Source organism: Crinia signifera, chromosome 8 (assembly GCF_055691185.1).
Source record: "Crinia signifera chromosome 8, ASM5569118v1, whole genome shotgun sequence".
Classification (NCBI taxonomy): domain Eukaryota; kingdom Metazoa; phylum Chordata; class Amphibia; order Anura; family Myobatrachidae; genus Crinia; species Crinia signifera.
The window spans coordinates 32,903,066-32,925,328 of record NC_139224.1 but is presented as its reverse complement, the minus strand read 5'-3'; the positions used below and the strand labels follow the sequence as shown (position 1 = coordinate 32,925,328).

General features: G+C 47.2%; 1 protein-coding gene across 1 annotated transcript in view; it reads right to left on the bottom strand.

The window, feature by feature from the left end:
• The window catches only part of LOC146027215 (ficolin-2-like), a 51,982-nt gene that overhangs the window by 4,545 nt on the left and 25,174 nt on the right, over window positions 1-22,263 (bottom strand). The window contains exons 3-8 of the mRNA XM_083158171.1: window positions 18,433-18,468; window positions 15,905-15,943; window positions 15,582-15,708; window positions 12,822-12,885; window positions 12,567-12,696; window positions 8,041-8,175 (exon numbers count right to left, since the gene is read on the bottom strand). Of these exons, the coding sequence (XP_083014297.1) occupies window positions 8,041-8,175; window positions 12,567-12,696; window positions 12,822-12,885; window positions 15,582-15,708; window positions 15,905-15,943; window positions 18,433-18,468 (531 nt within the window). The remainder of the gene's footprint in view (window positions 1-8,040; window positions 8,176-12,566; window positions 12,697-12,821; window positions 12,886-15,581; window positions 15,709-15,904; window positions 15,944-18,432; window positions 18,469-22,263) is intronic.

Genomic DNA, 22,263 nt, shown 5'->3' with positions numbered 1-22,263 from the left:
GTAATAAAGGGCCCTGCACGGCCCAGCCTTGTCTCCATGACGGAGACCAGAGCTCTAAGTTCCGCAGGTGAAAATGCCTCTGCTCTGCGTGTCTCCGCCATGTTAGCACTGGCATCAATCAACCAATCATGTGCTGTCATTGGTTTATCACAGTTATTTGTGTTAATAACTTTATTGTTCATCTTTACATGAACAGCGTCTCTGCGCCAACACAAATGGCGAAAAATTCGCATGCCTTAAAAACGGTAGTGCTGATGTATGGCAATGAACAAATCTGATATATATAAAACACAGTGTGTATGCACTTTGCAAATCGAATAACGCATCGCACCGCCAAGCAACGCGTGCTATAGCTTGGCAACGCATAGCTGTACTTCGCATTACTTACTCTATGCATCTATGTGTATGCGTACATTTATGTTTAAAAGACACATACACATACTTGCAGGTATCCTGAGTCCACCATTATACACCAGCGCTGCCTGCCTGCCTGCCTGCCTGCCTGGCTGCTCCTTGAAATTGCTAAACATGTTAATAAATTCAAATATCATATATATATATATATATATATATATATATATATATATCTGGAAACAAATCATACATCAACACAGAAAAAAAGTCACCACCACATTAGAGAATAAATCAATGTACTCACCAGACATCAGTGATAGTATCAACTACAATAATGAAGATATAACAAACACATAAGATCCCTTGCACAAGGTATAATAATGCCCACCTATATTGTACTTCCACCAAAACTAAGCACATATGATAAATATCTCCTATTTCTTTGCCATTAGGAGGGCAGGCTGGCTAATTGTCGTTTTGTAAGACTGACAACTAACACACTGTACTTATTTGAAGGGGTGATTTTTACAACAATTGGTGTGTTCTGGTCAACTATATAAAATGTACCTGAAGAATCTTTGCACCACAGAGTCCCGCAGCTGGTATCCCCTCCGGCATTCAGGGGCGCGGGATGGGCGCATGGGCGGATCTTGCGGCTCAGATGGAACCTCCCACTCATCAAAGGGTATCTCACGCCGCACAGCAATGTTATGGAAAAATACACACAGGCCCACGATCCTCGACACCATTTCAGGCGCATACTGTAAGTCACCACCAGTGCGGTGGAGCACTCTAAATCGACCCTTTAAAAGGCCAATTGAGCGCTCCACCACTTGCCTGGTGGCAACATGCGCCCGATTGAATGCCTCCTGTGGGCCCGGTGCTGGGGAGCTGTACGGCGTAAGTAGCCAGGGCGTACATGGGTAACCGGAGTCACCCAGAACCCACGCATCACGGCCTTCCAGCTCTTGTAGTCTTTGCCAAATCCCGGTTTGTCGGATAACATGAGAGTCATGGGCACTTCCGGGAAACTTCGAGTTGAAGGAGAGAATTTCCATGGATGGGCCACATACCACCATCACGTTCAGTGAGTGGAACAATTTGCGGTTCCTATATATCTTCTCACTTCGAGATGGAGGCACAAATGGTACATGGGTGCCATCCACAGCCCCTATCACATTAGGGAAGCCAGCAATTTGATGGAAGGCCTGCTGGCTTCTGCGCAGGGTCTCGGTGGCAAATGTCATGGCCATGAAGTGCCCCTTGCGCCTAAACATGGCCGACGTCACACGCCTCAGGATTCGGCAGAAGGCCGGCTGAGATATTCCAGCAAGTACTGCCACTACTTGTTGGAATGATCCTGAGGCGCAGAAATGCAACACCGCCAGCAGCTGTGTGTGAGGCGGAATTGCTGTCGTGATCCCGTGAAGAGGTTCCAGATCACTCTCAATTAACGAGAGCAGATCCAGAATGACATGTGGCGGTAACCGGTACCTAGTAAGTACCTCATCATCGGGCATACCAAACAGAGTCACCCGTGTGCGATAGATTCTAGCACGTCCTGGCCTCCTTGGGCGACGAGTGGGGAGAGCCGCAAGTGCCCTTAGCCTCCTTGCCATGAATGCCATCATTGCTTCAGCAACCTATAAATAAATGAACATAAATAATGATGCACCTATGCACATAATGGCCATATCCGACAACAAATAGATTTGTAGGCTTCAATACGTACAATAGATGGCCGCCCCGTGAAATCACGAATATCCATTTGACTCTATAATGATGTAACAATAATATGAACTCAATACACACCGTCCTAAACACACAGATGCTTACAACATCGAACTACTAAACACTACTTGAGTATCAAAGGTGTCTGCATTTGTTGCCGACATCATGTACTATGAGACATTTCACCTATTGCTGGGACATGTTGTCCTGCAATAGATGGACACACAAAGGTTTAAGACCTGTGAGTGAAATAGTGAACATGTGACATGTTGCAATAATGCTACAAAGCCTTTGCTGGCCCAACAATCTGTAGTCAGTGAGGCAATGGTGCATACATTCATACACTTACATTGTTAATGTATATCATATCTACAAGGACCATGGAAGAGCTTACCTTAGACCCTGACAACTACAGATCTGGAGACAAATGATTCTAGCAGCAATTCACTATTTATAGGCCTCTCACATGTGTTGTCTATAACAGTAGTGATGAGTATTGCATGACTTGTGGCCTGGATTTTCTAAGGGATTGGGCTACTTTTAGATTGCAATCAAACTCAACAATACCACAGTAGTCATGAACCAAATGTCATGTCATGCTACCAAATAGCATGTATATTGTGCGATAGTCACAGGTGTATCAGAAGATTCTATGCAATGTTAGAATTGGTGACCAATATTTCATGTAGAAGTTTCGCCAGGTTTTACACAATGGAATTTCCGCAACTATGGCCGTGGCGTATGCGGCGCGAAAAAACCGCGCCGTACGCAGGCGGCCGTTACGCTCGCGCACGGAACGCAGCTGCCGCTGATGTACGCCAAACAGGATACACAAACAGTATATAAAGGTGTATTAGAATGTGACAAAGTTGCTGCTAACATGTCTGGATCGCAATCAGAGGTGGACCAGGAGTTGCAGCTACTGTTTGACAGGATGGACTCCAGCACCTCCTATGTGCCACTGCACAGGCAGCCAGTGGGAAATGATGAGGCTGCTGGCCCTTCTACAGCAGGGCAACCTGCACCTGGCCCTTCTACAGCAGGGCAACCTGCACCTGGCCCTTCTACAGCAGGGCAACCTGCACCTGGCCCTTCTACAGCAGGGCAACCTGCAGCTGCCTCATATGCAGCCTCAGCAGAATCATTTGGAACACAACCGGGGACTTCACAAGATACTACCATGGCCAGCACTTCAAGTACAGCGACACGTGCCAGTGGGCGTGGGCATGGACGTGGCAAGGGGAAAAAGAGGCCAACAGAGGAACCAAGTTCCAGAAATAAGGCATATGAAGCACAGGAGCTTGCCATCCTGGTTCCGCGAGCACGTGATTGGATTGAGTGTCCACCGGAGAGGCTGACACACACACGCAGATGGAAGATTTGGGAAGACATAACGGCAGAGATTAATGAAGTGGCGCCACAAGTTCGTGAGACGGAGCACGTCAAGAAGAGGCAAGTTGTTTTGTGATACATGTGCCCAGTAATAGACAAGTAATGTTTGAATTCATGCTTAGATGGATTTGGCAAATGGCCGGTGAGGTTGGTACGATACACAGACATTATTGCCATGTTATTTAGTTGAGAGTTAGAGTAGGGTGAGTGTGAATGTGTATTGTAACGGTTGATATCATAGTTGAATGTAATGTTATCTTTTTGACATTAAGCACATGTCGTAATATGTAGCACAGAGCAATGGCTGCAACAGCAAACATCTGGAGTGACTTGTATTAATATGTCAACTTACATTGCAGGTGGCACGACTTCAAAACCAACCTGAAGAGGAAGATGACCAAGCGGTGGGAACACAGCCAGAGATCTGGGGCCGGGCCCATGCCATCAGGGCTAGAGTTCACCCCCCTGGAGTTGATGGCCGAGTGCTGTGTAGCAGTTGAGGAGGTCAGGGGGGTGAGCACGATGGATAGCGAGGCCCCAGCTGAAGTGTTTGCGTCTTTTCTGGAAGGTAAATATTTGTCATGCCATAAGCTTGTGCAAGTAATTATCTTAGAATGTGTCCTAATTGTGTTTATCATTTTCAACAGACACCCCACTGCTTGGTGAAGACTCTTCTCAGGAGGTGGAGGAGTCCGTGCCACCTGGCCCCAGTGGTATGCGTGTGCAGCAGCAGGCATCGGTCCAAGCCGATTATGGCAGCTTGGCCCAGATGCTTGGGGACATTAACCAGCAGGGAGAGTTGGCATCAGAACGGATGCGTAGGACCGAGGAGGTCATGGCGAGCTTGGTCAGCACCCAGCAGTCCATCGCTGGGAGCATGCAGGCCATGGCTGAGGCGCATCAGGCCATGGCTGCAAGTGTTCAGGTGCTGGCCGAGCAAGCCACGCGTCAAAATGATCTCCTCCTCCACCATAATGAGCTTATGGTGGAGCTAGTTAACAGCAATAGGGTCCTAATGTCATCCGTTTCTGGTGCATTACCACCAGAAACACTCCCTGCTGGCAGGAGGGGTAGACCATCCACCCCCTCACCAGCATCTGCTCCACCTGCCCCAGCATCTGGCCGTGGCCGAAGAGCTGCTGCACAGGCCAAGGAGCCTACCAAGGGCAAACGTGCTCGCAAATGAACTTGTGGCTGCATTAATCTCCACCGTTATGTGATCCCAACTCTTTCATTGTGCTGTGTGTGTCAGCTTCTTGTGTCCAATCACGTGCTGAGGGTAACCAGATGAGCCCTTGCTTCATATGTCATTTTTGGTTCCCCTGTTGCCCTCTTTTGCCTGCCATTACTGTCAGCTATACTTGAAGTGATGTTGCTAAGTCCCTTTGTGTTCCAAATGATTCTGCTGTGGCTATGAATGTGTGCAATAATATTTATTTTGTATTATAATTTATTTCGGTACATTCCTGGCATGGTTTTTGGTATTTTTTTTTTTTTTTTTTTTTTTATTGCTTCACAGTGTCATTGTCTGTGAAATGTATTTAAATAAATTTCTTTAGTTAACCAAAATTGTGTGGTTTAATTAGTACATGTAGAATACACATGTGTATTGATAGTATTAATATTCAGTGATGTCCATTCTTAGCAGTTTAAAAGTGTGTGACAAGTACAGCATATGTGTGTGTTTAGTAAAGGTTCCTTGAAGCAGCAATGGTTTCAATTAAAGCACTGACAAGCGTGCCATTAGTGAGTAATGAGTAAAGGAGTCGATTGTATTGGGTTCAGGTGTTAATGCTTGTAGTCATTAGGCGTTCCGTTCGCCTACCGCAGGACCGAGTGGTTTCCGCAAAGCAATACTTGCTTATGGACTCCGCACATTTCTATCGGTTTTGTTCGCGTGCATTCGGAGTGCTATCCGAATGCACGCCCCCCAACATAAGTGTACTCCCCCGTGTCCGCCCATGTTTCCTCCCAGTTTTGCCCACTTTGAAACTACGCCCATGTGTCATTCCGCATGACGCCCATAATACGCCCATATTTCCAGACTGATTGCGGTGCACAGTTTTGTACGGGATTTGCACGAACAGGTACGGAGTCAATGCGTGGCACATGCGCGTTGCGTTCTCCACGCATGCGCAGACGCCGTAAAGACGCTATCCGAAAGTATGCGGAAAAGTACGCATCAATCAGAATAAGGGCCAAAGTTCTGTGGCAGCGCTGTATGGAATATAGTAAAAAAACAATTTGTTGGGAAATTGGATGATCTTTACAAATGATTTTATTAAATTGGACAGACTGTCCGTATATAAAAATAGATGAGCAAAATGGCATGTACATACACTATAAAAAATGCAACAGTGGAAATAAAATAAAATACATAAAAACACTCTGCCTGCTGGATTTCATATTTGTATAAAAATACAATTGATATTTGAATGTCTGGTATAGTTACCAATCCTGGAGTACTATTGTTTACCGCTGGACTTGGTAATTGTCCTGCCGTGGATGGAAACAAACGGTGATTGATGTAACAGAACGTTGTTCCAAATTTTCAAGAGCAATGAATTTGGTCGGTGAGGCCCCAATGAGCTGGTAAAGATGATAATTGGACCGCACAGCCAGTGATGTTGGATCCTCTCTAGTGGGTGGCCTGGAGAGCTTGCAGTCTAAACACTGAATATATGAGCCATTGAAGTGATTTGATCCAAATCACTTCAATGGCCCATATATTCAATGTTTAGACTGCAAGCTCTCCAGGCCACCCACTAGAGAGGATCCAACATCACTGGCTGTGCGGTCCAATTATCATCTTTACCAGCTCATTGGGGCCTCACCGACCAAATTCATTGCTCTTGAAAATTTGGAACAACGTTCTGTTACATCAATCACCGTTTGTTTCCATCCACGGCAGGACAATTACCAAGTCCAGCGGTAAACAATAGTACGCCAGGATTGGTAACTATACCAGACATTCAAATATCAATTGTATTTTTATACAAATATGAAATCCAGCAGGCAGAGTGTTTTTATGTATTTTATTTCATTTCCACTGTTACATTTTTTATAGTGTATGTACATGCCATTTTGCTCATCTATTTTTATATACGGACAGTCTGTCTAATTTAATAAAATCATTTGTAAAGATCATCCAATTTCCCAACAAATTGTTTTTTACTATATTCCATACAGCGCTGCCACAGAACTTTGTTCTGACACCCTGTTTTTTCTTGTCTTCATCGGGCCCAACTAACCTGTTAGTGCAGCTGCCTTGCTCAGTTTAGCGCCCCTGGATGGACACTCCCACACAGTGCCTAACCCCCCCTTGAAGATACACAGTGGGCCTGATTCAGTATGGGATGCAGATCTCCAAAAATTGCAGATCGCGATTTTTGCAGATATGCTAGTGTGCGTGCTTGAGCCTTAAACTGCGGTCGCATTACGACCACAGTCTAAGGTGCGGTGGGGAAGGGAGGGTGACTGTGCAAGATGGGGCGGCAATGGCGAGGTGGTAGACTGTTGTAAGACTGATGGCATTGTGGGGGTGCGTTACAGACAAGGCAGGACCAGCATCTGTGTTTCCTACCGGTGATCATAGAGATCTAAATTCGGGGGAGCAGCATCTGTGTGGCCTACCGGCGACCGTAGAGATCCTAATTCGGCCCCAGCCCGGTGGTCGGGTTTTCTGCGCACGTGCAAACTCCAACAGCCAATGACTTTGGCGGGTTACAAACTTACCAAACCAATCGCTGTGGGGAGGGAGGTCCGTGGGCGGACAGGAGCAGACACAGGGCCAAGCCAGGGGAACTCCCAGCCTTTTATGGGCAACCCTTATGAAAAAGCTGTGCCCCAAAAAAAAGCACCCGCCCCATCTCCATCCTAGCGCTAGCAAATAAATATCAGTTCAGACTGACTTTTTAATTGCGAAGGCAGGAGACCATCAAATGATTTCTCCAGCTAGCGGCTGCATGTGAGGGGATTTGGTGGCGGGTGAGGCGGCCAAGCGACATTCCACCATTCACTAAGCCCCAAGCAACAGCTGCTTAGCGAGTGATAATAAATCACCCCCATTGCGAGGAGCGATGTGACACGTGTATACACACTCACACATACAACACATACAGGGGGTGATTCAGCTTCATTCAGTGTTATCCAAATTCGGGCCTTGTTCCGAAGTTTTAGGGACTGTGCCACCCCCCCCCCCCCCTGTGCGAACACCTTCGGTGACTCTCACTAACTGCTTTGTGGCTCATCTACATTTGGATATAAGTCATTGTACAAGAGTCCTCTCAGATGTAGCAGTACACACCCACGCTTCTAGGTGCCACGTTCACATGGAAATAGACACGCCCTTTGGGTGGAGCATGACACGCCCCCTTAACTATAATCTCCCTGAAACCAGTTTTGAAAAGTAGATACTGTAAGTATGCCCATACTGTAAACAGGTGCAATTGATCATATACTGTAGGTACATGTTTTCCTGCTGCCTTTTAAAGTCTTCTGGGTACCTGCTATTACGATAACACATCCCAGAGCTTTACACATAAGTTGAATAAAGACACTTACCTGTACTGCTTCCTCTAAAAGCTCCAATTCTCAGCTTATAATTGTCGTCTTCTCCTAACAAGGCGAAGGAAGCATAACTTGCAAAACTATAGCTGTTATCAAAATCTGTCAGGTCAACTCGAAGCTCATGGGTTCCTGAAGGGTTAAACACATACAAACCCACAGATAAAGCACAATGGAACACGGTGTGGGGAAAATCCGCATTGCAGCCCTTCATATACAGTCAGATTAAAGGTGCACATACACACACACTTTTTCGATTAGATTTCTATTAGATTTGGACTATTCGACCTGCTCTGAGTCACACACAGATGAACAAATGTTACTCCACTAATTAATCTGTGCAATCTAAAGTAGCAGAGTAATTTTGTTCCATTTATTTTATTTATGCAAATAAATAAAGTGACTAACTGTTGGAAGTCCTACCTGTCCATCAAAGACACACGAAGCAAGTCCATTGGGAGGTGTTCTCTCCCTCTGGGACTGCCAGTCAGGGCTGCGATAAGTACAGAGCTGGCTTCCTGTAGGTTGCCACTCCCTGCCTTATTGCACCACCCAATCTGACTTCTATGGGCTGCCAAATGTCCACAGTAGGGTACCTTACAGGGCCGGACTGGCCATCTGGCACTTCTGGCAAATGCCAGAAGGGCCGATGGCCTTGTGGGCCGATTTTGGACACAGACTGGGCACACAGCTGCTGGCTCCGGCGAGGAGTAGGAGGATCCAGCTTCATCCCCATCACCGTTGGGTTCCTCCTCCTTATGAAGCCGTGCGGGTAACGTCATGACGCTGCCCGCACACACGTGTAATACCCCTACATCTTAGATCAGAGACAGGACCGCCCATGAGTGACAGGTCTGTGAAAGAAGAAGGTGGATGGAGGCTGAAGAAAGGAGGCGGAAGTGTCAGGCACGTTAAGTGTGTGCCAGAGGATGGAGGAAGAGAAGAGCAGCGTGGTGGGGGACGGAGCAGCGGTGCCTGCCAGCATATCCAGCAGCAGCTCCAGGGTCAGGCAGTGTCCAGCGGCGCCTGACGGCAGAACCCCGCAGCACCCGCCAGTGGCTTCTGTGGTTGCCAACCCCATCCCACTCGGCTGTAGCTCCCGGCCGGACTCGGGGACAAGGTCCCGGCGCACAGCCTCACCTGACGGCACCCGGCCACAGCACCTGGCGGCAAGAGGTCCCAGCTGCAGCACCTGGCGGCAAGAGGTCCCGGCTGCAGCACCTGGCAGCAAGAGGTCCCGGCTGCAGCACCTGGCAGCAAGAGGTATCGGCTTCAGCACTGCACAGCATCCGGCAGCAGTACCTTGTGGATGGCGGTGAGAAGGTCCCATCCCCAGCGATAGAAAAGCGGCATCCTCAGAGGCCCAGGACACTTCTGGTCCCTACAAGGGCACGTGAGTTGGCTAGTGTGGCCCTACCTTGCTCCCCTCCAGGAAAACCTAACAGGATAGACTCCCAGCCAGCTGCCTCCCCTATAGATAAACTTACGCACAAGATACATGTATTTGTGTTGATGTGTAATTGGGCATTATGGTGTGTAGCGTCATGTGTAGTAGATAGCACGGTGTGTGGCATCATGTGTAATGGGCAGTAGGGTGTGTGGTGTCATGTGTAATGGGCATAATGGTGTGTTCCATAATGTGTAATGGGCAGTGTATTGCTTCCTTTTTGTGATGCCACGCCTCCTTTTCATGAGGCCACACCTCCTTTTTTGCTGCGCGGCTTCGCCACGCAAGGGTCCCGCCCACTTCCGGTGGGCCTGTGTGCTCAAAATGCCAGGGACGATTTCTGGTCCCAGTCCGGCCCTGGTACCTTATACACATATATGTCACTCCAGAAGCACACCGCCTGTGTCCCTCCAGCAGTTCCATGCCTTGTATCCTTCCAGTCATAGGTGCCGATTCTTTGGGTGCTCAAGGGCCCGAGCACCCACGGAAATTGATGAGCACCCACGGGCCCGAGTCCTGCTGCTGGGCCATCATATTAATTTGCTAATTTGCAGCTGCAGCACCCACATCGCCGGACCCGCCACCTGGGAAACAGTAATGCCGGGAAGAGTGTATTCTGTCCGCGGAGTACCTGCACTGTGGGGGCATTTATGTATGTGGAACTCTGTTGCCGTAATTTTAATATTGGAGACAATTGTGCTCCATAATATAAATTGGTATTATTTTGTGGCCACACCCCTTCCCCATGAAGCCACTCCTCTATATTTTTGGCTTGAGCACCTACCAGCAAAAACATAAATCGGCACCTATGCTTCCAGCAACTTCACAGCCTTCCTGTGTACCTCCAGCCACCTCTCACCTTGTCATCGGCATGCACAGAGCCTGCTTCTCTTAGGGGTTTATTCTAGTTCATTCTTTCTGACAAAATCCTTCTTAGATGGACAAAACCATATGCACTGCAGGGGGGCAGATGTAACATGTGCAGATAGAATTAGATTTGGGTGAGTTATTTTGTTTCTGTGCAGGGAAAATACTGACTGCTTTATTTTACACTGCAATATAGATCTCACTTTGAAGAAAAACCCCACCCAAATCTAATTCTCTCTGCACAAGTAACATCTGCCCCACCCGCAGTGCACATGGTTTTGTCCATCTAAGAAGGATTTTGTCAGAAAGAATGAACTAGAATAACCCCCATAGTGACACTTCTTCACTTTAGCAGTGGTTACGGCTTGACATCACAACACCATCTCAGAAAAGAAGCCGTTGGGACAGGCTTTTCTGTTGGAATTACTGTAAAGGGCTGTAGTGGAGGTGGAACCAGTTCCCCCACCATTACAGGTGGTGGAACTCAGTTCCACCCATTTCCCCCCTCCCACTTTAACCTGTGATGTGGGAAGGAACAACTATCCAGAGGAAAGGGTCTGATAATTACATCAGGTACCAGGGAAGTAATTAAAACCCAAGCATCTCTCTCCTCGTGCCCTGTGAACAGGAAGCATCCATATTTGGGGTGATAGGAAGCAGGACACAATGGGTATATTAACCATACAAACTGTGTAACATGTGTTATTCACCTAAAGTAGCCACACGCGGTGAGGATGGCCAAATGTTATCAGAGGAGTCCTTACCCCCAGGACATTGTTCATTCAAAGTTGATGCCAGAACTATGTTTTTTTTTTTTATTATTATTCTTTTTATTTTCTCTGAAGTTGAATGTAATCTTTGTGTAATTTGATATAATAATATACTGTACTCTTTATAATTATTAGATTTAACCTGTGAGCTATGAATATATTCTTGTGATCTTATTTAATGAACCCCCCTCATACATTAATTTTACTGTGAGCAGGACTATCTGTGGCTGGGTTGGCTCACTAGAGACCCCGGCTTTGCAGGCCTTGCAGTGTCATATTAACAGTATAGTAGGGCCCCTATCCACCTATTCACAGGAACCAATTATACAAAATCATGTCATGCCCTCCTGTGCCATCTCTCCACATGCTTCCATACAAGTAATGGCGGTCAATACTCTGATTGGTGGATAGCTCCAGCCACTCACCAATCAGCATGCTGACAGTCATTCAGGTATAGAATACTGCCTCGCCACTCTGATCATATGACCAACCGCCCCTGATTGAAGGTCCTTAGAATTGTGGGGACCTGGTGGGCTGCCCAGTGTACCTATTTATGATGACCCTAACAGCATCCGTATTTGGGGTGGGACTAAAGGCCCCCATACACTAGGGCGACTTGTCCTGAGGACAAGTCGCCCCCGACTTCCCCCTGAGCTTCCCCGGCAGCTCCCCGGGGAAGCTTGATAAGATTGTCACCTGATGTGCCATTTTTTACATGTGATAAATCGTCTCGATTTATCACATGTAAACCCAGGGAGCAGTGGGGGCTGCAGAACAGGGCTACTGGTGGGGGGCGCTGCTAAGGCAGCATGCAGGGGACGCTGCGGGGGACAGTGACAGAGCCGGGCAGGGGGAGGCGGGAGCTGTCAGTGCTGGAAAAAAAAGCCCATACAATGAATGGGCAGCCTGTGATTGGCTGAGCGCTCTCTCAGCCAATTGCTGACTAGCTGAGAGAGCGCTCAGCCAATCACAGGCTGCCCATTCATTGTATGGGATTTTTTTTTCAAGCGCTGACAGCTTTTCCTGCCCGGCTCTGGGGGGGGGGGGCGCTGCTAGTAAGACAGGGGGGCTGTATATAAAGATATATCGGATCTGAACATCGTGGGTGCTAAAAAGCACCCATGATGGCTCAGATTCTGATATATCTTATGTTCTGTAGGTCTGACGCCGTGATCCGATCCGATGCGTGCGGGACCGCGCATCAGATCAGATGTCAAACACATGCGATTTTGGGCCGATTTCACCCGATTTATCGGCCTAAAGGGCCGAAATCGGATGAAATCGGCCGAAAATCGCATAGTGTATGGGGGCCTTAACCGCATGGTGAGCACTCATATCATCCAGTCCCATCTTATGGCTCTAGAACCAATGTTCACCTGCACACAAAAAAGTAATTTAAAAATACATATGATTGTATGTGAATGTAATGAGTCAGTTACCTGAAGACGTCAGTCTGTGAATGTTCTCATTTCCTAGCCAGAACTCGCTCAGTTGGTTGCCAAAGCCACGTTTGTAGTCATCCCATTCTCTGAAAAAGTTTACAGTGCCATCGTATCGTCTCTGAAAGACCTAAAGGTTTAAAGCAAGATTAGGAGCCTTGGGAAATCCCGGACAGTAAAATAAGTGTATTCTCTAATTACAACTTCACTACAGAGGAACCTTCCGGAAGATGAGAAAGGCCTGATTGGCGATACCTGGAGGAATGGGACCAGCAGCTTTGAGGGTAATATGTTGCTCTGTTCATACAATAGCCGGTTTCTACATCACAGATCATCAGATGGATTTATTATACCACGTGATATTGTTGGTCAGTGTTGGTCAGACTTTATACTACAGATTTGGTAAATGGGAAACCAGACAATCTTTTCTTATCCCATATAAACACTGCAAAAATTGTTAAAAGTAAATCTAGGTCAAATAAATCAATCTTACTTATGAGAGTTGCTCAATTACAGTCGTTCATAATCTTGAGATGGCAAACATTGCTTATAGCCTCTCACTATTCTACATGTAACATTGCATTGGGTAGTAAACAATTCACATTGTCTGTGCTAAATCCATCAGTTCTTATGCTAAATTCTGCTTCCAATATGGAAGGATCCCTCTCTAGGCCACTTTGTGTAAAAAAAGCCATCAACTTCTGTAGGAAAACTATAGGCTTCTATAGTCATTCTACAGGCACAAGCTCTGGAAAGTTACTTTTCTTGCTGTAATGGGGGTCCTCCACAGATATCGCCCATACTGTATCTCTGCAGAACTTTTTCATATATAGGGGGAACCTTATGTCTTGTGGAACATCCTGTTCTCTGTGAGGATTATGGACAGGATTCATAGTTGTGCGCTAAAGCTGCCACACATGTGATTTTGGACTCACGAATGTGCAAAAATATGGTAAGGAACAGTGGCGTAGCTATAGTCCCGCAGCCCTCGCTGGTGGGGAGGCGCTGAGGGGTGTGGGCAACGGGGGGCTGCAGGACTATTGTTACTCACTGCCTTCTGCCGCCGGCGCTTCTGTCTGTGCCGGGTCCCGGCTCTCCCAGTTACTGCTGCATCGCTGCTAATACAAAAATGTGACACTCGGAAAATGGCTGCCCCCATACAGCAGACAGTTTTTGAGGATGCTAGAGAAGGCAGCGGCCCAGGGCCTTTACTTTATTAAATGAACACTGTTTTTTATTGGGACCATCTTAACAGTATTGTACGCCCTGGGCAAAGCAATGCACTGGGGCCCCAACTCAACCATTAACAGGACCAACTCTCCAAATGCTTCCATACAATGATGGGCTGTCAGCACACTGATATGTGTGCATGCATCTACCAATCAGCATGTTGACAGCCATTAACTGTTTGGCTGCAGGCTGGAAAGCAAGAAGAGAATATTACACTCTAATTGATGGAAGAAATGCTGCCTGGCTGCTCACAGCCCAATCTACCCCTGCTTGAAGGCCCCTTGCATTCGGGGGCATTTCATTACAAAAGTTATATAGCTCTGTTCTCACTTACAATCAGTGGCGTAACTATGGAGGGTGCAGGGGATGCAGCTGCTATGGGGCCCGGGCCCTTGGGGGGCCCCATAGCACAGCAGGCATCCCCTGCACCCTTTTTCCTTATTAGTGCCGCTCGCTTGGGAGTGTCAGTGGTGCCTCTGCCCCCTCCCCCGCTAGCGACGATGCAGTACGTATGAAGGGGAATGTGGTGGTCTGGCTGTTGCAGCCTTCCCCCCTCTCCCTTCTTTGATGCTGCCGGGGACTGACGTCACTATCTAGTGACCAGCCCTGGCGTGACACACGCTGTGCTGCTTGCCTGGCCCTGGGAAACAGGAGACACGGAGCTGTCAGTGCAGGAAGACTCGGCACTGACAGCATGAATTATACTGGTAAGGGGGGGACAGGGTTAACTGTGGGTCGGAGGGGAGAGGATGTGAATAGGAGAAACACTGTGTGTGTGTGTGTGTGTGTCTCTCTCTCTCTCTCTCTCTCTCTCTCTCTCTCTCTCTCTGTATGTCTGTCTCTCTCTGTGTGTGTGTGTGTGTGTGTCTCTCTCTCTGTATGTCTCTGTCTGTATGTCTCTCTCTGTCTGTCTGTCTGTCTCTCTCTGTCTGTATGTCTCTCTCTGTATGCCTCTCTCTCTGTCTGTCTGTCTCTCTCTCTCTGTATGTCTCTCTCTGTCTCTCTCTGTCTGTATGTCTCTCTCTGTCTCTCTGTCTGTCTGTCTCTCTCTCTGTCTCTCTGTCTGTATGTCTCTGTCTGTCTGTGTCTCTCTCTCTCTCTCTGTATGTCTCTCTCTGTATGTCTCTCTCTCTGTCTGTCTCTGTCTGTCTCTGTCTGTCTATCTCTGTCTCTCTTTCTCTCTCTGTCTCACTCTCTTTCTCTCTCTGTGTCTCTCTCTCTGTATGTCTATCTCTCTCTCTCTCTGCCTGTCTCTCTCTCTCTCTGTATGTCTTTCTCTCTCTCACAGGGCCAGATTCTATAAGCTTCAAAAGTGATAAAATTGAGAGTGATAAACAGCCAGCCAATCAGCTCCTGCCTGACATTTTTCAAACACAGTCTGTGGCGTGGCAGGTAGGAGCTGATTGGCTGGCTGTTTATCACTCTCCATTTTATCACTTTTGAAGCTTATAGAATCTGGCCCTCTCTCTCTCTGTATGTCTCTCACTCTCTCTCTCTCTCTCTCTCTCTCTCTCTCTCTCTCTCTATCTGTCTGTCTCTCTCTGTCTATGTCTCTATGTCTGTCTCTCTCCACCTCCTCTCATTTACTCTCCCTCCCCACCATGTCTCTCCTCTTTTTCTCCCTCTCTTCTGCTACAACCCCCCCTCCCTTTACACCTCGGCCCCTTCCATATAATCTATCTCCCCCCCCCCCCCCCCCCCAAACACACACACCTGTCACCCTCTCCTCCTGTGGTGGGGGGCCCTTTCAAAATTTTGCTATGGGGCCCAGAAGGTAGTAGTTACGCCCATCCTCCGCCATCTGTGTCCATGTCACACAAGACTGTTAGAGGCTTTACACCATCTGGGTATATTTTGTACCACCCACTGAGGTAAGAGCCCAGGTTCCGCAGCTCCTTGCAGTTTCGAGCAGCTGAAAGAGAGTAGAGTTAGGGCAGGGCAGGCATACAGCACAGGACTAATGTTGGATTTTGGAAAACCGACAGGAAGATCGCTCAAAGTAAGAGACTGAGCTCAGATTGAGGTTTTGGTTACACCACTCTTACTTTAGTCTTCATACTCTGCTGTACTGTAGTTATATGATGTCTGAGTTTAAGACTCTCACTTACCATACGCTGTGTCTGTGGTGCTTGCATCTCCTTTCTCTCCTAAAAGGGAAAGTCCTCAGTTATTAGGGCATGCACAATGTAGAATACTATTTATCAGCTGCCTGACAAAGGGCCTAATTCAGCAAAGATCGCTAATCAGAGAATCCGCAGCTGACTGCAAGCATTAAGCCGCCGCCCAGACAGAGAGAGAAATATTCTGTGAAAATTTGAGATTGAATTGTGAATGGATCGATAACCGCAATCCACTCGCAAATCCATTCGCAACTCCCAGAACATTGAGGCATCTTTGCCGTCTGTGCAAATGTGAGTAACCCTGAGGCTGCCACCAATCTGCCACCGAGATAGGCTGGAAGTGGTCAGCGCAGACGTTACAGACCCATCTGAAAAATATGAATAGACAAACCTGCATTTTTTTCAAACACACCCAGATAATGGCAGGATTCCTCCCAGAAACGCCGGCTTCCTGTCAAACTGTGGAATTTTGAGTCTAGTTGTGGCCACGCACGCACAATGCAGTCACTGATTTATGCATGCTGAATTAGTTCCAATATACCAAACACAAAACACTACTGTGCTTGATGTGACTTGTACTAATGCAGAAATTAAGAAATACTCGCAAATAATAGGCAGAAAGGATGCACCACAGATGTTTCCTTCTCTCATTTCTATGACATGCTGCATGTTTGCAACAACTGTGCTCATTTGTACAATTATACCCCTTGTATGTGGAAGTCACGACTCTGACTCATGCCTAATCTGGGATTCTGAACATGGTTCATGGTTCATTACAGGGGCTTTAGATATACATACCCCTTTCACACCGCCTCCGGGACCCAGGTCAGTGCTAGTGAGGCATGACCTCGTTACGACCCAGGTTGGTACTGGGAATAACCCTGGTTGTGATCAGGTTGGACCCAGGGTGTAAGAACCATGTTGACTCTTTCACACAGGGCCTGGACCCGCTCTGCACCAGATTACCCTAGCTATAATACATGGTCTCAGCTCTATGTATAAATACATGACAGGGGGGTACTTATTATAGTATGTAGAGAGACAAACCAATCATCTCCTGTCATTTTACAATGAGAGCTAGAAGCTGATTGAATCTCTCTTCAGGCTTTGATAAATCTCTCTTAAGGTCCATACACCGGGCGATTATGCCGAGTGTGTATGGACAGCGATGATCGCTATCATCAATGGGGGGAAAGCCACTCAGTGCATACACACTGAGCGGCTTTCCCCCTGCCCGGCGCCGTCAGCAGGGGGAGGACGGCTTGGCATAGCGCAGCGCTATGCCAAGCTGTCCTCAAAGCCGCTCATCTGCTGGTAATACCAGCAGATGAGCAGCTTTCCTGGCGATGATTCGAAGGACGCAGCAGCGCTCACCACTCGTCGCCGGGCCATACACACTCGGCGGCTTTGAGCTGAAAGCAACACAAACTTGCTGTTTTGAGAGCCTTTCAGCTCAAAGTCACCCAGTGTGTATGGGCCTTGAGTGTGTCTTGTTCTGGATAGACCAATTTTGCTTCTTTTAATGGATGAGCCTGAATACAAGCTGCCCTCATTAATGTATTTTGTGCAATACGCAAAAATACCCCAAAACACTTCAGAGTTTAGATAACATATTTAGATACATTTTAAATAGATGGCTAAAAACCATCCAAACCCCTGCAGAACTGTATTAGGTTACACCTCAGAAAAAGGGGCTCTGAGAGTTGTTGGGGAATGAGTACTGTTTACCAAGGTCCTGGTGCACTGGCTGGTTTACTTGAGAGGCCCAGGGAGAAGAACCTGGGTCTGTAGATGAGGAGGACATTGTTGTTGCCCAATGCAGCTCGGCTGCAGGCCCAAGTAAGGTTCTCCCTTTGCAGCAATCGGCGACCCTTTTAGCAGTGCACTTTTACAGGCTTGCCTACCCTCCCGGAATGGCCGGGAGCCTCCCGCAAATAGGGTCCACCTCCCGCCCCCCCCCCCCCCCCGGGAACGTGGGCAAGTCTCCCACTTTCTGTTCATAGAACCCGCTCCCCCCATACCTGCTGGTTTATTTACCACAAATTGCGGGTCTGTGGTGAGGGGGCGGGGCTTAAATGACACAATCGCGGAATTCTCAATTGCGGGCTTCTCCCGGAGAGGTGAAATTTAAAGTAGGCAAGGAATGCACTTTTGTTTATTGTGTTTTGGCAGTGTGGTCAAGTCTTCTCTAATTGGTCACACCCCAGTGCCCAGGTCCCTTCCTGCTCCCAATGACCCCCGTCATCACGCTGTAGATCCTAGAGGTCAGGTGTTTGTCATAATACCAAAGGCAGCACAGTCTAGAAGGCAAAGTGCATTTACAGTATGTGCTAGTTTACTTAGATTTTTTTGGTACTTTCTCATCTTACATTACGGAACTTATGTAGCGTAAGCGTCCCCTCACAGGTTTGCTTCGCTCGCCACGCTTTAGAGTAGTTTTTTATTTTGTAGAAACCATGAAGAGGTTACAGGAGATGCTGTCACAGGATAAAACAGTAACGGGACAAGCAACTCACCTTTTTGTCCTTTCAAACCAGGAGAACCTTCTGTTCCTGTTGATAACCAAATGCATGCAATGAAATGAGGAATAAAACTACAATACAACAGCATACTTTATAAGGGAGTGCCGACTGAGCTTTTAATGCATTTATTTTTTACATTTTGCTCTTTTACTAATCCCTGTATTTGAAGGCCAGGAAAAATGTCGGCACCAAAAGGCCGCATTAGCATTCTATAAGGAGGCAGTGATTATGTCGGAAAATGTTGGCATATTCACAATGTCAGCATCTGATATATTGACATGTGAATTAACAATATTATTAGAATGCCAACAGTTGGAGTTAGGCTGCCAGTTTGGAGGATTAGGGTTAGGGGACAGCATTGATGGTTTAGGATGTTAGGCACAAGGGGAGGGTTATCGGTGACCAATGCTCACCACTGGAACTGCCAAAATAATGGCAGAAGTCAAGCAGGTAATTCACCACCAGACCACCAGGAATGTGTTATTAACATTCTAATCGTGTCAATGCTCCATCAGTGTTGACATGATTAATGTCAACATGGTCATTATCTACGTGCCTAGCTTGTTGATATGCTGTGTGTTGACTTTGTAACCATGTAGTCATTTCTATATGATGAAGGTCAACAAAATATACAAAACCATATTCTGTGGCACTTGCTCGGAAATGCAGCACTGTTTAGGTCACACGTGAGATCCCCATCATGCGGCATCCTCGCAGTTACTGCACACTTCCTATTCACTGTGGTGTTACCGCACTGGGGGCCTCATTTAGAGATAGTCCTTGTATGTGGTATTAGCCTAACCTGGTTGGTTGGGTGAGTGTCGCGAAGGAGAGGAGGAAGTGACGAGGGGTGCTGAGGATGGGAAGTGCATGGAGAGCTGAAAGGAGTAGAGGTTGGAGGTGTCTGGCAGCACAGTGCATAGAGATGGAAGCAGGAGCAGCAGGTGCAACTACCTCTGCATCATCCCAAGAGACTCCAGTGAGACCAGGCCCCGCAAGTGTCAGGCGGCAGCGGTAGGCGGAGTGGCGAGTAACTCCGGGCAGCCCACGGCCTGCAGAGTGTCGGACAGAGGTAGGGAAAAGACGCCCCCACCTTTGTCAAAGAAGGCCGCTGGTACCTTGCTGCATTAGAATTAGACAAACTGTTAGTGTGGACTGTAATAGCCTAGAGGGGGAAGAGAACCCCATTATAAGCCAAAGTACCTCCCCTGGTGATCAATCATTCCAGAGGACAGATAGGGAGAGCTGCTGGGTGTAATGCCATTATAGAGACAGTGATAATGGGACTCATTAGTGCCACCCTCCACAGGGACCTATTCAGGGGCGATACCCTTTCCCTAAACCTGTAATAAAGAGAGCGCAGGAGATAAAGTATCCCAGCCCTCTCCAATAAGGGAACACAAGGAGCGATACAGACTACCTCCTAGAGTTGGAGATACTAACTTGCTAGGCATCAATCAGTTTTAACCCCTTCCCGACATTTGACGTACATTTACGTAAATGTACGTCATGGATTTAAACTGTCACCGCGTCTATAGACGCGGTGACAGTTTAAACATGTCTGCTGTCCCTGACAGCAGACATGTCCCTGCATGCCCAGGGGGGGCTGCGATGCCGCCCCCCCGTCGGCGATCGCTGTGATTAGCTGTTCAGTGTGAACAGCCATTCACAGCGTTTTCTGTGTCACCGGCGAATAACGTTCGCCGGTGACACAGGGATCGGAGGTGATTGGTGCTGTAAAGTACAGCACCAATCACCGCGGGGTGTAAGGGTGACACTGGTGTCACCCCACCTCACCCCGCCCGCCCCCAAAGGCCGTGATTGGTTCGTCGGACCGACGAACCAATCACAGCCATGGAGGGGGGTTTAAACTAACGGTGACTGCACTGCAGACGCCATTCCGGTCTGGAATTGCGTGCAGTGCGGTCACCGTGCCTAGCTGCCGCGATACCCTGACCAGAACCTTGCAAAATACTTACCTGATCACTGCTTGGGATCTTGCTACTTGTTGTGACTTCCAGTGTTGTGCTGTGCTGTGTTGTGCTGCTGCAGTGTCATCGAGTTTTAGATAGAGAGATAGAGAGAGAGAGATAGAGAGAGATAGAGAGGGCTAGTGACAGAGAGTGCTATATTTTGTGCTGCTGCAGTGTGATAGAGAGATAGATAGAGAGATAGATAGAGAGATAGAGAGAGATAGAGAGAGATAGAGAGATAGTGACAGATTGTGCTATATATTTTTTTATATAACTGACTGCTGCCCCCCCTTTTGTGCTGATCAGTATAAATTAACTGATCAGCAACTTTTTGGGGGCGCAGGTTTTTTTTTTAGATAGATATACCTGTCAGTGCTGCTGCTGCAGTGTCATAGAGTGATAGATAGTGAGAGATAGAGAGATAGAGAGATAGAGAGAGATAGTGACACAGAGTGATAGAGACTGCTATATTTTGTGTCTGCTGCCCCCCTTTTGTGCACCCCCAGCAACTTTTTGGGGGTGCAGGGGTTATTTTTCATATATATAACTGTCAGTGCTGCTGCTGCAGTGTCATAGAGTGATAGATAGTGAGAGATAGAGAGATAGTGACAGAGAGTGATAGAGAGTGCTATATTTTGTGTCTGCTGCCCCCGCCTTTTGTGCTGATCACTATATCTGAGGTGATCAGCAACTTTTTGGGGGTGCAGAGGTTTTTTTTTTTATATATATACCTGTCAGTTGCTGCCAGTTGCACTGTCAGTTGCACCAAAGGTTGTGCACCTGCTGCCCCTCACTGGTAATCAGTGTCGCATCACTGATCACCTTTTTTTTTTTTGAGGGTGCTTTGGGGTCTTTTTTTAATTTTTTTTTTACACACACTGTGATTTTGTGGGTGTCCTGTGGCCACTGTGCGCTGATCAGTGACGTACATCACTGATCAGCTTTTTCGGCACAGGGTTGATCTTTTTTTTTTTTTTTTTTTGATCAAATTCCTGTTGCCTTTGAGCGCTGTTCAGTGACGGACGTTACTGACCAACATCTGTGCTCAATTTTTGGCGCAGGACCTTTTTTTTTTTTTTTTAACCCCTTCAATTTTTATTTTTTTTAACCCCTTCAATTTTTTTTTTTTTTATTGGGATCAAATTCCTGTATAAAGTATTTTTTTTTTCTGCACTACATACACACTACACACTACATACCCCCCGGGTTGAAATAAAGTTTGTACCCCCCCCTACACTATACACGTGTTGAAACATTTCACTACCAGTAACACAAAAATAAAAATGGCATCCCAAATGTCATCCCAAATGTCATCCCAAATGTCATCCCAGTCATCCAGAAGAATGTATTCAGCGGAGGAGGCATATGCCATGCTTGCCTCTGACTCTGACACAGCCAGTGAGGCAAGCGGGGAATTTGAAGGATTCGTCTTAAGCTCCTCTTCCTCCTCTGGTGATGAGGGACCCCCTCAAAGACGCCCCCGTAGAGCAGCTGAGACCCCCCCCAATAATTGATCTCGTATTGACCCCACCACCAGACAATTTTGAGCCCCAGGTTCCTGAGTTTTTGGCCATGCCAGGAATCCAATTTGATTCCACAGGTCTCAGAGAAATTGACTTTTTCAAATTATTTTTCTCTGATGATTTTATAAATTTAATGGTGGACCAAACTAATTTATATGCCCAGCAGTTTATTGCTCAAAACCCCACGTCATCATTTGCTAGGTGTACCCCTGTAGATGCAGTAGAGATGATGACGTTTTAGGGTCTGGTGTTTCATATGGGCATAGTAAAAAAGCCAGAAATTAGGCAATATTGGAGTACAGATGTTCTGTACAGCACCCCATTTTACC